Source organism: Ovis canadensis, chromosome 9 (assembly GCF_042477335.2).
Source record: "Ovis canadensis isolate MfBH-ARS-UI-01 breed Bighorn chromosome 9, ARS-UI_OviCan_v2, whole genome shotgun sequence".
Taxonomy (NCBI): Eukaryota; Metazoa; Chordata; class Mammalia; order Artiodactyla; family Bovidae; genus Ovis; species Ovis canadensis.
The window spans coordinates 54,332,885-54,349,639 of record NC_091253.1 but is presented as its reverse complement, the minus strand read 5'-3'; the positions used below and the strand labels follow the sequence as shown (position 1 = coordinate 54,349,639).

The 16,755-nt window shown below is 39.4% G+C and overlaps 1 protein-coding gene across 50 annotated transcripts in view; it reads right to left on the bottom strand.

Annotated features, from left to right (window-relative positions):
• Positions 1-16,755, bottom strand: part of CSPP1 (centrosome and spindle pole associated protein 1) — a 115,712-nt gene that overhangs the window by 15,530 nt on the left and 83,427 nt on the right. For all 50 annotated transcript variants that reach the window (XM_069600144.1, XM_069600159.1, XM_069600179.1 and 47 more), the window contains 6 exons: positions 10,833-10,982; positions 10,047-10,193; positions 7,300-7,404; positions 5,567-5,633; positions 4,868-4,985; positions 479-615 (listed from right to left, as the gene is read on the bottom strand). In XM_069600144.1, the coding sequence (XP_069456245.1) occupies positions 479-615; positions 4,868-4,985; positions 5,567-5,633; positions 7,300-7,404; positions 10,047-10,193; positions 10,833-10,982 (724 nt within the window). The remainder of the gene's footprint in view (positions 1-478; positions 616-4,867; positions 4,986-5,566; positions 5,634-7,299; positions 7,405-10,046; positions 10,194-10,832; positions 10,983-16,755) is intronic.

The following is a 16,755-nucleotide window of genomic DNA, read 5'->3' as shown; positions in this document are numbered from 1 at the left end:
TTCTGCCTAAAAAGAGCTATTTGAGGTCACCGCTGACCTATGATGTGACTGACACCTTCCAATATTAACTTTACACAACCCTTCTCCCTGGCAGACTCTGTTCCCTCAGTTTCAGGACTGACATTCTCCTGCTTTTCCTCCAATCACTGACGTTTTCTTCGTCTCCTTCCTAAGCTCATCTTGCTGTCCATCCTCCACTAAATGCCAGGTGCCACTCTTCATACTATGTCACTGATCTAATCCACTCCTGTGGCTTTAAGAGCTGTATGCCCTGCAAAAGAAAATAGCTACAGCAAAGCTCTATCCCCGCCAGACTGATAAACTGAAGAACTAGAGCAATACAGAAGTCTTATTCATTGTCACTTAATAGATACCATAAATGAAACTTTACTTGAGAAAAAGGATACAAATGTCTTTAAAGACCCTTGAATATGGGTAGAACACTCTGGCTCTACCTTTAAAATAACAGCATTCTTACCTCTATCTTTCAGCTCCTTAAAGTCATGAATATTCTGAGAAGAAGCAGAGTCTAAGCTCTTAGGTGACGGTCTTCTGACGGGAGCTTGTAACCGATGTCTGGCCATATCAAATACATCCATGGAACTTTCTCTTTTCCTATAGATAGTAACAAATTATGATAAACGCGTTTTTATAAGAAGAAAATCTGAGTTGACATTTAACTCCCTATAAAAGAAATTTGGCATCTTTCACTACAGTATATTATAAAAATTTATTCTAGTAGCTGTTATTTCAATTCTCTATATTAAAATAGGTTATTTATAAGGTCACTGTAATCTTTCAAAATGCTCAGAAGCAAAGTATCTTATTGGAAGAACAGAACGAGTTAGCTTTACCTTAAAATGTTAATGTAGTAGAAACAGTAGTCTTTGGTCAAAGAAATCAAGATTCAAAGACTAGCTCTGCAACTTACTATACATCTGACTGCATCATCTGTGCCTAACATATATGAGGAACTCAATAATATGGTGAATTAATTAACAAATAAGAGATTCTTTTCGTGAAACTATTTATAAAACTGAAATAAAGAACCAACACTAAGATGTCTCTAATCACAATACACAGTGAAAACTACACTGAAGTAAAATATATTTAACCAATTCTTACTAAATGATGGCAATTCTAAAATATATTATCTAACTTAAGTTAGCACACAGAATTTACAAGGTACTTTCCAATACATACATCTATTTATTCTTCACTAGAATCTCATGGGGTAGAAATTATTATGCAAGATTTGCAAGTGAGAAAACTGAAAAGCTGCCTGGTTTCTCTTTCTTATACTGATTTGCCAGAAAAGAGCACATATGGTCTTCAGTTTATGAATGAAAAGAAATAAAATGTCAATAATCATTACATTTAATTGAGTATGCATATCTGGAATATGGAAAGTTGCAACAGTTAAGGCATTTATAACATCTTGAAAGTAAATATAGAAAACCAATACTGACCTATTACTTTGAAGTAGTTGACCTACTACAGAAGAATTCTTTGTTGAAAATTACCACCTTGGGTTAATATTCCATTACCTAGCCAGTCTATATCTTGACATTTCCTCACCTTGTTTACCTAGCCAGAACACGCCTAGAGAATGCTAACAAAAATCTAAGTGAAGCATAATTACGCAGGTTAACATGCTACATTAAAATCCTACCATATCCTGGACTACAGTCATAGATATCAGTATAACTGAAGCATATACAAATTGACAGACACAACAATAACAGATGTTTATGACTTAGTATATATACATATGTATATTATCTAGCTATGTCCACCAAGAGCCTGGTTTATAGACACGGTTCTCCAAGAGGAACCAGGACTCCTTAGAGAAATGGCTGATTCCAGGGCAGGGGCAAGGAATACACAAGAGGATCCTGGAGCCTCCTGCAGCAACAGAGTACAAAACTGCTCAAAAAACAAAAGGATGGGACATGTCAAAGAGACACAAGAGCCAACAGGAAAGACCTCTCAGTAGCCAAAGCTGCAACAACTTAAAGTGAAGTCGCTCAGTTGTGTCTGACTCTGTGTGACCCCATGGACTAGAGGCCTACCAGGTTCCACCGTCCATGGAATTTTCCAGGCAAGAGTACTGGAGTGGGTTGCCATTTCCTTCTCCAGATCTTCCCGACCCAGGGACTGAACTTGGGTCTCCTGTATTGTAGACACTGTAGGCAGACGCTTTACTGTCTGAGCCACCAGGGAAGTAATCAACACCACAAATAACACTGGATGGTAACAAAAAGTACAAAAGAAATATACACAAAACAACAGTGATATAAGTAAATGGTTGGATAACTAAACAAACAGAGGAGAAGGGACATTCTTTCTTATAGAAAAATTCTAACAGAAGAATTCTAAATATACATAGATAACACCCTCTCCAGGAGATAAAGCTTATTCCCACCACCTCTCAATTCTTACAAGTGTGCTAAACTTAGAGGTTCCATCATATGCACATCTTGTACCCTCTGATACAATGTGATGAAAAGGCTACCCTGTATTATTCTTTCCAAAACCCCTTAACCCTGGCCTAATAATGAGAAAACATCAGACAAATGTAGAGTGGGGGACATTCTATAGGACAGCCAGCCAATATCTCCCTAGGCTGTCATAGGCATAAAAATACAAGGGAAGATTGAAAAACTGTCCTGGATCAGAGGAGACTAGGAGACATGGCAACTAAACGCAGTGTGGTGCCCTGTACTGACTAAATCCTGGAACAGAAGGAAGATACTGATAGAAGAACTGGAGAAATCCATAAAGTCTAGAATTTAGATTGTGGTTAATATTCCAACGTCAGCTTCTTAGTTGTGACAAACATCCTGTGAATGTAAGATGTTAACAATAGGAAGAACTGGGTTGAGGGGTCTATAGAAACTATGTTTGCAACTTTCCTATGATCTAAAATTATGCCAAAATAAACTTTTTTTTTTAAGATAAACACTCTTCAAAGAAAATGTGGTAGTTACGCACTTACATTGATTTTACAAGCTACTAAAAGACTGCAACCTACAGTTTGAAGAATATTGCTTTAGAAAACTTATGAGGCCTTTTGGCAAAAATGATCAGAAGTGTTTGACAGTCTGTAAGCTATTTTGCGGGAACAAAAATATTTCAGGAAACAATACACTGCTGAAGGAAAATATTTTAAAAACAGTTTTAAAAAGTAACTGTCTTTGGTTATTCCACCTCTGAAGTTTTCTGCTATTATTTTCCCTTCAACGACCAAGTTTCTATGCCTGACGTTTTAGAAGACCAAAAAGGAGAGGTAAGGAGATTGTTTCATAACTGTCTAGTCTATGTCTATGTATGGATGTGAGAGTTGGACTGTGAAGAAAGCTGAGCACCGAAGAATTGATGCTTTTGAACTGTGATGTTGGAGAAGACTCTCGAGAGTCCCTTGGACTGCAAGGAAATCCAACCAGTCCAATTCTAAAAGCGATCTGCCCTGGGTGTTCATTCGAAGGACTGATGTTGAAGCTGAAACTCCAATACTTTGGCCACCTGATGAGAAGAGCTAATTCACTGGAAAAGACTCTGATGCTGGGAAAGATTGAGGACAGGAGAAGGGGACAACAGAGGATGAGATGGTTGGATGGCATCACTGACTCAATGGACATGGGTTTGGGTGGACTCCGGCAGTTGGTGATGGACAGGGAGGCCTGGTGTGCTGCAGTTCATGGGGTCGCAAAGAGTTGGACCCAACTGAGCAACTGAACTGAACTGAACTGAGTCTATGTCTTCTTCAACTATCACTTTCCTATCTTGGAATTCCTTATCACCTAGATTAGCTTATGAAGCAACTTCTGAATCCATCTGAGTCCTAAATTAGTCAATTATTTTTCATGCAGTGATTTCTCTGTAGTGAGACTATCTATCCTAAAGACAGAGCTTGAAGAATAGCCTGTTCCCACTACTGATTTGTCACTGTCTAATCCTATTAAAATGTCATGATTAGGGATAAGACTCTTGGTTTGCCTTAAGAAAGTCCTACTTCTTTCTTTTTTTCTTTCTTTCTCCTATCAATACTACCACTGTCATCACCACTCATAAATACATTACTGGCAGTACAGAGGGACAATTAAAACGCTCAACTTAAATATTTTACTTTTACTTAAATCAATATTCATTAAATATCTCATATTTTCACAGTGAATAGATTTCACAACTGCAATGAATCATTTTATGAAGGCAGCTTTATCTACATAAAATTCAAGAATGTGAATTAAATAGCATATTAGCTAATTAAAGAGAGAGCTCTTGTGCCAAAAAGAGAAAAGAAAGAAAATATATCATATACTACAAAAACAAATAGACTAAAGAAATCACACATTATTTTGTATTAGTTGTACCGATTCCCTCCCTTGCTTGTTGCTTGTGAAATGTGCTTAGTCGTGTCTGACTCTTTGTGACTCCACGGACCACAGCCTGCCAGGCTCCTCTGTGCATAGGTTTCGCAGGCAAGAATACTGGAGTGCGTTGCCATCTCCTACTTCAGGGGATCTTCCTGACCCAAGGATCGAACCCATGTCTCCTGTGTCTCCTGCACTGGCAGGCCAATTCTTTACCACTAACTAGAACCACCTAGTGAGTCCCCCCACTAGACTATAATTATTTAGCTTATTTCTTCTGGGGGGTGGGGTGGGAGTGGGGAGCTATTTTCAATCATTACAATTTCATCAATAATCCATTAAAAACATTTTTCAAGCTTGCGAAATTCTAATAGATATGGGCTTATGATAATTAATCCTGTTCCAAAACTGTAGAATTACTGGACAGCTTCTGATTCCTGATTCTGACAGAAGAGAATACAAGAACAGACAAAACTATGGAATTCAGAACTTGCCTTATATGAACGTCATCGTCACTGTCAATGTGTAGTAACCGCCCCTGCAGACGTCGCTCTTCACTACGAAGCTGTTTTCTCATTTCTGATAATTCCATAATTACATTTTTTTTCTCCTCTGAAAATTTCCATCAATAAATGAAAAATGAGAGAGGTACATGAATAAAAGGTTAAACACTAAACATAACCTTTATGACTTATAAAGCTGAAATGCTCAGTTACATTTTTATGGAAAGTTATTTTTAAGGCTTTATATATAGATGCATTGTATGAACATTATTAAGACCCATAAACACACTTCTGATAATACAAGAATTTCAAACATTTAGAAACATTCCTGAAGGGAGGGAGAGACTGCCTTCCCCTATTAAGGGGCAGCAAAATGGAGTTCCTTTGTGATGATGGACAGTTCTGTAACCTTGATTGTGTGGTAGTTACACAATTTACACATGATAAAAATGCACAGAACTACACACACAAACACATAAATTAGTGCAAGTGAAACCAGACACAGGTCCATAGAGCATGCCAGTGTCAATCTCCTGGTTGTGATATTGCACCACTGAGGGAAGCTACGGGCAGGGTGCACAGCACCTCTCTATACTACCTTACAATATTCTGTGATTCTTATTTTTCAGAACAAGAAAAAGTTAGAAAAAAGGAAACAGTATAGATTACAGGCTTAATAGTCAGCTCTACCTTCTGCACGAAGCTGGTTCTTCCTGGCAGGTACCGGAGGAGACTGTGCCATGGACATGGAACTGTCCTGTTTAACAATCACGACAAAGATAAAGTCAGTATGTCTTCCCTACTCAGAAGCTTTAAAAGAAGAACTTTAAAAAGAAAGAAAGAAAGAAGAGAAACCAGATTCCCAACCAATCTACCTATAAACTTACCTACATTTATTTTTTCTTCCCACTACCATGGGAGAGGCCTTGCCCTAGCCAAAGACAGTACTCTCACCTGTGCTCTGTATCTGACAGGGGACCCCCATCTCCTCCATCCCTGACTCTTCTTTCTCTACCACCTTTCTATCAGGCTGTGCTTAAAAAACTAACCTCACCCTTCATCACTCACGATCTACCATCCATTCTCTCCTTCCTTCACAGCCATTCTTAAAAAAAAAAAAAAAGTATTGCAGTAGTATGGCGCCTGCTTCCTTATTCCCGTTCACACCTCACCTCGCAGCCACTGCCTTGGCAGCTCCCTCAGCGATGCATTCTACGGGCATTTTAAGGCCTTATTTTACTTAGCTAGTAGCAACTACTATCATTGACACTTTATTTCCTTGCTCTAAGTGGTGATAATTCTCTACTGTTAGATCCTCAGCCCTCTACTTCCCCTGAACACACACGAGTCAATCGTACTACTTAGGCAGTAATGTTAGTAGTCTTCAAACTACAAATCCGGTGCAGAGCTCCTTCCTTGGCCACGACCTGTATTTTCAACCGCCTACTCTATATAAAGTTGTCACTGACTCCCACCCACCACACACAGTATACCACTATCTGTGTTTCATAAACATATCTTGAAGTTGTCACCCTTTCTCAGTTCTTAATGTCACTGCCATTGTTTAGGTCCTCAAAATCACATCTGGACTTCTACAAAAGCATCTTAACTTTACAGTTTTGCTCCACCTCCATGATGCATCTCCATACCACTGCCTGAGAGAACATTATGCAAGACAAACACGGCCATGTCATTTTCCTACTTAAAACATTACATGAACACCATACATGACCACAGACCTACTAAATCAGAACCACAGAGGGTGGGGCTGAGGAAGGCATTCTAATACATTTCTTTGTCTATTCTAGTAATTGGCCTCTTTGGTACCCTATAGAATGAAGTCAAGCCCTCTAGCACTCCATACAACATCCTGCATATGTTCTAACCTTCACCTCCCCTACGTCATGGTCAGGAATTATCAGGCCAGACCAAACCATGTATTCTACATGCTGCCACGTGGTTTACAGTTCCCTCCAAGATTCTGCATGTGCTGGAAGTTGATCATCCTCATCCTCTTTTTGGCAAATTCCTACTCACTCTTTAAGAGTCAACTCAAGGATCAACCCTTTCTGGAACATTTTCCTGGTTGTCTTTTAATTGTAATTCAGTCTAAAGTACAAAGGACTTTATCAGCATAACTACAATTAGCTAGTAGATATATTATCAAAGAAAAAGCCTTCCTGAGAGACCTGACCAAGAGCCACATGCTAAATTATGAGCTGTCAAAAGAACTGAAACTTCAGGGCACCAAAGTTTTATCATTTGTAAGTATTACCATTACAACTGAAGAAACAGACAAATTAATGTAAACATCACCTATGTTTCAGATCTGAAAAAAGTAATCTAGCTAATTAAGATGAATAAGAAAATCTCATTCAATCCCCTTAATCTTAAATGAATAAATCAAAAGAAAAAGCATATACCTGAGTAAAGGAAGTTATAATGCTGTCAACTGAAGGAGGTCTTTGGACTCTGCTTGCAATCTTATTCTGAAGAGCAGGAACCACAGGAGAAGGCTGTCTCAAGTGCTGATGTGAGGGGAGGGGCGGGAAATATATATATATATATATATATATGCATAAACACACATATTCCCCAACATATGTCTATGTGTGTATACACATAGCCCAACATGTATGTGTGTGCTAACACACACACACATATATGTATACATATACATATGCAAACACACATACCCCTAGTAGTTAACAAGACCACCAAAGAGGTTCGGACTACTATTGCTTTAATAAAATATTTACCAAAAAATCTATAAAAATATTAGATCACTATGTTGTGCACTCAAAACCAATATATTAATATTGTAAATCAACTACCTTCCATTAAAAAACGTATCTACCCAAGAAGTCAGAAATTCAATTCTGCACAATTGCACTCATTTCACATGCTAGTAAAATAATGCTCAAAATTCTCCAAGCCAGGCTTTAGCAATACATGAACCGTGAACTTCCAGATGTTCAAGCTGGTTTTAGAAAAGGCAGAGGAACCAGAGATCAAACTGCCAACATCCACTGGATCATCGAAAAAGCAAGAGAGTTCCAGAAAAAACATCTATTTCTGCTTTATTGACTAAGCCAAAGCCTTTGACTGTGTGGATCACAATAAACTGTGGAAAATTCTGAAAGAGATGGGAATATCAGACCACCTGACCTGCCTCTTGAGAAATCTGTATGCAGGTCAGGAAGCAACAGTTAGAATTGCACATGGAACAACAGACTGGTTCCAAATAGGAAAAGGAGTACGTCAAGGCTGTATATTGTCACCCTGCTTATTTAACTTATATGCAGAGTACATCATGAGAAACGCTGGACTGGAAGAAACACAAGCTGGAACCAAGATTGCTGGGAGAAATATCAATAACCTCAGATATGCAGATGACACCACCCTTATGGCAGAAAGTGAAGAGGAACTAAAAAGCCTCTTGATGAAAGTGAAAGAGGAGAGTGAAAAAGTTGACCTAAAGCTCAACATTCAGAAAATGAAGATCATGGCATCTGGGCCCATCACTTTATGGGAAATAGACGGGGAAACAGTGGAAACAGTGTCAGACTTTATTTTGGGGGGCTCCAAAATCACTGCAGATGGTGATTGCAGCCATGAAATTAAAAGACGCTTACTCCTTGGGAAGGAAAGTTACAACCAACCTAGATAACATATTCAAAAGCAGAGACACTACTTTGCCAACAAAGGTCCATCTAGTCAAGGCTATGGTTTTTCCGGTGGTCATGTATGGATGTGAGAGTTGGACTGTGAAGAAAGCTAAGCACTGAAGAATTGATGCTTCTGAACTGTGGTGTTGGAGAAGACTCTTGCGAGTCCCTTGGACTGCAAGGAGACCCAACCAGTCCATTCTAAAGGAGATCAGTCCTGGGTGTTCTTTGGAAGGAATGATGCTAAAGCTGAAACTCTAATACTTTGGCCACCTCATGTAAAGAGTTGACTCATTGGAAAAGACTTTGATGCTGGGAGGGATTGGGGGAAGGAGGAAAAGGGGACGACAGAGGATGAGATGGCTGGATGGCATCACCGACTCAATGCACATGAGTATGGGAGTTGGTGATGGATAGGGAGGCCTAGCATGCTGCAATTCATGGGGTCGCCAAGACTCGGCCACAATCGAGCGACTGAATGGTATGGGCTCGGTGGTAAGAATCTGCTTGCCAATGCGGGAGATGTAGGTTCAATTTGTGGGTCAGGAAGATCCACTGGAGAAGCAAATGGAAACCCACTCCAGTATCCTTGCCTGGGAAATCCCATGGACAGAAGAGTCTGTGGGCTACAGTCCATGGGGGTTGCAAAATAGATGGACATGACAGTAACTAAACAAGTGATACTGTACATACTACATTTTAAATATAGCTCTGAATAACAAGCAAAGATATGAACTGGATTTTCATAAGGGCAAACTGATTTTCTAAAGAGAAAACACCTAATAACTGATTCACACACCTAAGGGTGAATCAACCCCCATCTCAAAAACATGGACTTCAAATCAATCTGCAGTGAGCCACAAGTTTCTTTTTTAATTTCCAATCCATCGTGGACAGATGCATAAAAGAGTAAGAATGAATTATAGTTGATCCTTGAACAATGCAGGTTTGAACCACACAGGTCCACTTCCACCGAGGTATTTTTCTGTATCAAATGCTGCAGTACTACAGGCAGTGGTGGGCTGATTATACAGACGTGTAGGAACTGCAAGTATGGAGGGCCAATTATCAATTACACACATGGATTAACCCCTGGACTTAACCCTGGTTCAAGGGTCAACTGTACTAGCGAAATAAAAAATTTTAACAGATGTTACAAAATCCAAACCCAATTTTTTTTTTTACACAGATTCAACAGACATAAAATTATAATGACAAATTGCTATGAAAGTTTCCAAACACTTTCAATCTTATCAGGAACAGTTCCTGAGGTGCTTGTCCACGGACCCGTGGGAACAAGCCTACTCTGTTCACAGCAGGGAAAATACAACAAAGCACAGTGACATCACCTAGTACAGAAAGTTCAGTGCACTGCACCCAGAAAAGCACCACGACGGAAGTAGAGACAAAAGCACCTCCTCTGCTTTGTGCTGACCACTCTACTTTTACACGGAAAATGGGTTAAACGATGGGTTCCACAAACATTTTTCTCTGAAACTTACCTTTGTATCTTCCCCAATCATGTTTTCTCTTTCATAGTAATGCTGAAGTTGTAGGTTATGTTTTTCTTCTTCTTCTTTCTTCTTTCTTTCTGCTTCTTTTCGTCTTTCTTCAGCTAACCGAATAAGCTCTTCGTTTTTCAGTCTTTGCTTTAAAATAAAGAAAAAATACACACTCCATACACACATTCAGTTCATTCATATTTGTGTGAAATAAAGAGATAAAACGGAGGTTATAGACGATATGTGCTCAAGTCACTCAGTTGTGTCCGATCCTTTGCAACCCTTTGGACTATAGCCCACCAGGCTCCTCTGGCCATGGGATTTTCCAGGCAAGAATACTGGAGTGGGTTGCCATTTCCTCCTCCAGGGGATCCTCTTGACCTAGGGCTCAAACCTGTGTCTCCTGCACTGCAGGCAGATTCTTTACTGCTGAGTCATCAAGGAAACCCGTAGATGACATACTGGTCTGTTTAATAATAAAATATTAGGCATCTAAAATATTACAACATGCTAGTCAGTCTAAACTATTTTTTGGCTGTAAAAAATAGTCTATCTCTTTTCTTTTCTTAATTTGGTATTTCTTAATTATCTCTACTTAATTTAGTATCTCTTTTAATTTAGTATTTTATTTTTATAAAATAACATCTAACAAATGCATATTGATCTGCTATTTTCTAAATGTATTCCAAGACTGTTCTCCTTTGTGAGTAATAGGTATCTTTTCAAGTCAAAGTAAGGAGTTCATTCTCAGACTAAGCAGAAAAAGAGAGTAGGGAAAAAATGCACCTCCTCCTCTTTCTCCCTTTTCTTTTCCTGCTCCTCTTCATACTCTTGCTGGATTCGAGCTCTCTGTTCTGCAAGCCGTTTTTCTTCTTTTTCTTCAGCAATTCTTAATCTCTCTCGCTCTGCTTCTTCTCTTTGTTTCTTTTCCTCAATCTAAAGAATTAAACCTAGTTATTACTTTGTGAAACTCATGAAAAGTTAGAATACCACTTAATTTACCCTGTTATTCTATGAATTCAACCTTTATATCCTGCTTTTATAAGTAAAAGTAAGTTCCTAAATTTTTCAGTTTTCTATATTGTATTAGAGGCCACATGATATAATGATAAGAGCTCTAAGTAAAATTCCAGCTCCCACAGACCTTACGAAACTTTCTGGTTCAGTTTTGTCATTTGGTAAAAAAAGAGTTACTAACGTCTATATCTCAAAGTGGTGCTCAAAGATTGAAATGAAAATATGTATGTAAAAAACATAAAAGTTCCTATGTAGAAGGTCCAGTACTTAGTAATTCATGATTATATTCTTCTATAATGACTACTACTGCTGCTGCTGCTAAGTCATTTCAGTCGTGTCCGACTCTGTGTGACCCCATAGACAGCAGCCCGCCAGGCTCCCCCGAACCTGGCATACTCCAGGCAAGAACACTGGAGTGGGTTGCCATTTCCTTCTCCAATGCATGAAAGTGAAAAGTGAAAGGGAAGTCGCTCAGTCGTATCCGACTCTTAGCGACCCCATGGACTGCAGCCCACCAGGCTCCCCCATCCATAAGATTTTCCAGGCAAGAGTACTGGAGTGGGGTGCCATTGCCTTCTCCAATGACTACTACTACTATGTCTCAAAGTTCCTTGTGACTAGTATCCTGAAACAGCAGTGAAATATTTTAGCAACCATTCTTTAAGTAGAAATCTCTTCCCTAGAACAGCCTTTCTTATTTTCTTTCTAATGACAAGATGTAAGGTTTATGAAGATGTCAGCTACAAGGATTCGTAATTACGTTTTGTTTGAATGCCACCTGAAACCTGCAGTGCTGAGTGTTCTAGGCGAATATTATAAGGCAAAGTCTAAGATGTGACAGGAGGAAGACTCTAAGAGATAGTCTATATCCTTCATGAATGAGACACAGAAGAATGACAGCATGGGACCCGAGGATTCATGATGCTGGTTTAAAGATATCAATAAATTTTTATTCCTCTTAAGTATGGATTGATCATGACTATTCACAATATTTTAAGAGTTCTTATCTGCATTTCCTCTAGTCTCAATATTGCTATATTTAGTGCTGTCAAACTTTTGAGCTATAACAACTGTAGTCTTCTTACCTATGCCACAACTTTACATGCTAGGGCTTTTTCCAACATTTATCACAAACCTTTTAAATATGTACAGTCCTAATATTTAGGACTAAGTGGTGTGTATGTAATCAGCTCCTCAATTACAACAGCCCTAAAGAAAACATCATTCATGAACCATACAATAAAACCACACATTTAACACTCAGTCCCTTTTTCTCCTCCATGAAAAAAATTATCACAATCACCAGGTCACTTCACCATTAATGGGTCACAATCATAAATGATCTCACACCTAATGAATCCACAGAAATATCATTCCAACAAAAATGCCACACAGCTCTTCCACAGAAAGAGCAAAGTTATTGCTCAGATCAATGGTTTGCAAACCATATAATACAAAAGCAGTTCACTGGTCCTGCAAATAGTTTGTTAAACTTGCTAATTATTTTCAAAGTTGCAGTTTAAAATGACATCTAAACACTCACATGTATTATTCACCAAATTTGAAGCACATGAAGACTATTGCTACACTAAAACTAATGGTGTAAGTTTTTTAGTGTTAAAACTTATTTATGCAGACATGGAGCTAAGGCTTCCTTTGCATCTTTGAGCACAGATCTCAACATTTTATAACATTTATTTTAACACTTAAAGTTTGGGGATTCTTTTTTGTCTGACACTATATTGTTATATTAATAAATACCATTTAGCTATTTTACATTTTCTTGGAGCTCTGGAATAGATTTTTGTTTGAGGGGAAAGCAGGAGATTTTAACAGATTCCTAAAAGAAAAATACATAAACCATCACTTTATAGGCTGGGAGAACTGAAGGTTGAACTTATTCTGAAACTAGTAAGTCAAAGTTTCCAACAATACTACTACTTTTTTCCCAGAAGACAGACACTGGAGAGTGTGGACTCTCTAGGTATGACACTTAAAGGCAGGAGACTTGGGGCCAGTGTCCTAGTTCTGCCAACACAGGAGAGCCTCAGCCTTTTTTTGGTCTTAAAATAAAAAATAGTAATACCTTCCTCAGAGAATTGTGAGGTTTAATAAGAAAATATATGTAAACCTATCTTACAAACAAAGACGACAGAATGACAAGATTTATTTATTTTTCCCTAAATTCTACCCTCAGTTCAGTCGGTCAGTCACGTCCAACTCTTTGCAACTCCAAGGACTGCAGCATGCCAGGCTTCCCTGTCTATCACCAACTCCCGGACTTTAAATTCATGTCCGTCGAGTTGGTGATGCCATCCAACTATCTCATTCTCTGTCATCCTCTTCTCTTCCTGCCTTCAATCTTTCCCAGCATCAGGGTCTTTTCCAATGAGTCAGTTCTTCCCATCAGGTGGCCAAAGTATTGGAGCTTTGGTTTCAGCATCAGTCCTTCCAATGAATATACAGGACTGATCTCCTTTAGGATGGACTGGTTGGATCTCCTTCCAGTCCAAGGGACTCTCTCAAGAGTCTTATCTACACCACAGTTCAAAAGCATCAATTCTTCACTGCCCTGCTTTCTTTATGATCCAACTCTCACATCTATACATGGCAACTGGGAAAACCATAGCTTTGACTAGATGGACTTTTGTTGGCAATGTCTCTGCTTTTGAACATGCTATCTAGGTTGGTCATTACTTTTCTTCCAATGAGTAAGCGTCTTTTAATTTCATGGCTGCAGTCACCATTTGCAGTGATTTTGGAGCCCATAAAAATAAAGTCAGCCACTGTTTCCCCATCTATTTTCCAAGAAGTGATGGGACCAGATGCCATGATCTTCGTTTTCTGAATGTTGAGCTTTAAGCCAACTTTTTCACTCTCGTCTTTTACTTTCATCAAGAGGCTCTATAGTTCTTCTTCACTTTCTGTCACAAGGGTGGTGTCATCTGCATATCTGAGGTTATTGATATTTCTCCCAGCAATCTTGATTCCAGCTCGTGCTTCTTCCAGTCCAGCGTTTCTCACGATGTACTCTGCATGTAAGTTAAATAAGCAGGGTGACAATATACAGCCTTGACGTACTCCTTTTCCTATTTGGAACCAGTCTGTTGTTCCAAGTCTAGTTCTACCTGTTGCTTCCTGAGCTGCATATAGGTTTCTCAAGAGGCAGGTCAGGTGGTCTCGTATTTCCTCCCATCTCTTTCAGAATTTTCCACAGTTTATTGTGATCCACACAGTCAAAGGCTTTGGCATAGTCAATAAAGCAGAAATAGGTGTTTTTCTGGAACTTTCTTGCTTTTTCAATGATCCAGCGGATGTTGGCAATTTGATCTCTGGTTCCTCTGCCTTTTCTAAAACCAGCTTGAACATCTGGAAGTTCATGGTTCATGTATTGCTGAAGCCTGGCTTGGAGAATTTTGAGCATTACTTTACTAGCATGTGAAATGAGTGCAATTGTGCAGTAGTTTGAGTATTCTTTGGCATTGCCTTTCTTTGGCATTGGAATAAAAACTGACCTTTTCCAGTCCTGTGGCTACTGTTGAGTTTTCCAAATTTGCTGGCATATTGAGTGCAGCACTTTCACAGTATCATCTTTTAGGATTTGAAATAGCTCAACTGGAATTCCATCACCTCCACTAGCTTTGTTCATAATGACACTTCTTAAGGCCTACTTGACGTCACATTCCAAGATGTCTGGCTCTAGGTGAGTGATCATGCCATCGTGATTATCTGGGTCATGAAGTTCTTTTTTGTACAGTTCTTCTGTGTATTCTGGGCTTCCCTGGTGGCTCAGACATTAAAACGTCTGCCTGCAATGCAGGAGACCTGGGTTCGATCCCTGGGTTGGGAAGATCCCCTGGAGAAGGAAATGGCATCCCACTCCAGTATTCTTGCCTGGAGAATCCCATGGACGGAGGAGCCTGGTGGGCTACAGTCCACGGGGTCACAAAGAGTTGGACACCACTGAGCGACTTCACTTTCACTCTGTGTATTCTTGCCACCTCTTCTTAATATCTTCTGCTTCTGTTCAGTCCATACCCTTTCTGTCCTTTAATGTGCCCATCTTTGCATAAAATGTTCCCTAGGTATCTCTGATTTCTTGAAGAGATCTCTAGTCTTCCCATTGTATTGTTTTCCTCTATTTCTTTGCACCGATCTCTGAGGAAGGCTTTCTTATCTTTCCTTGCTATTCTTTGGAACTCTGCATTCAAATGGGTATGTCTTTCCTCTTCTCCTTTGCTTTTCACTTCCTTTTTTTTCACAGCTATTTGTAAGGCCTCCTGAGACAGCCATTTTGCTTGTTTGCATTTCTTTTTCTTGGAGATGGTCTTGATCCCTGTCTCCTATACAATGTCACGAACCTCTGTTCATAGTTCATCAGGTACTCTATCAGATCTAGTCCCTTCAATCTGTTTCTCACTTCCACTGTACAGTCATAAGGGATTTGATTCGGTCATACCTGAATGGTCTAGTGGTTTTCTTCACTTTCTTCAATTTCAGTCTGAATTTGGCAATAAGGAGTTCATGATCTCAGCCATAGTCAGCTCCTGGTCTTGTTTTTGCTGAGTGTATAGAGCTTCTCCATCTTTGGCTGCAAAGAATGTAATCAATCTGATTTCGGTGTTGACCATCTGGTGATGTCCATGTGTAGTCTTCTCTTGTGTTGCTGAAAGATGTGTAGTCTTCTCTTGTGTTGTTGGAAGAGGGTGTTTGCTATGACCAGTGTGGTCTCTTGGCAGAACTCTATTAGCCTTTGCCCTGCTTCATTCTGTACTCCAAGGACCAATTTACCTGTTATTCCAGGTGTTTCTTGACTTTCTACTTTCACATTCCAGTCCCCTATAATGAAAACGACATCTTTTGGGGGTGTTAGTTCTAAAAGGTCTTGTGGGTCTTCATAGAACTGTTCAACTTCAGCTCCTTCAGCATTACTGGTCGGGGCATAGACTTGGATTACTGTGATATTGAATGGTTTGCCTTGGAAACGAACAGAGATCATTCTGTCATTTTTGAGACTGTATCCCAGTACTGCATTTTGGACTCTTTTGTTGACAATGATGGCTACTGCAGTTCTTCTTAGGGAATCATGCCCAGAGTATTAGATATAATGGTCATCTGAGTCATATTCATCCATTCCAGTCCACCTTAGTTCGCTGATTCCTAGAATGTCGATGTTCACTCTTATCATCTCCTGTTTGACCACTTCCAATTTGCCTTGATTAATGGACCTAATATTCCAGATTCCTATGCAACATTGCTCTTTACAGCATCAGACCTTGCTTCTTTCACCAGTCACATCCACAACTGGGTGTTGCTTTTGCTTTGGCTCCTTCCTGTCATTCTTTCTAGATTTATTTCTCCACTGATCTCCAGTAGCATATAGGGCAAGAATACTTAAGTGGTTTGCCATTCCCTTCTCCAGTGGACTGCATTCTGTCTGACCTCTCCACCATGACCCGTCTGTCTTGGGTGGTCCCACATGGTATGGCTTAGTTTCACTGAGTTAGACAGGGCTGTGGTCCATGTGATCAGATTGGCTAGTTGTCTGTGACCCATGCTTCCAGTCCTTTAAATCCACCCAAAATACTTCAGCTGCATTGCCAGATCAATTATCCTTAGGACCACATCCATTATGTCACTGCCTTATTTAAGAGTCCATAATAATTAGGATCAAAAAATGGCATCTTTGAGT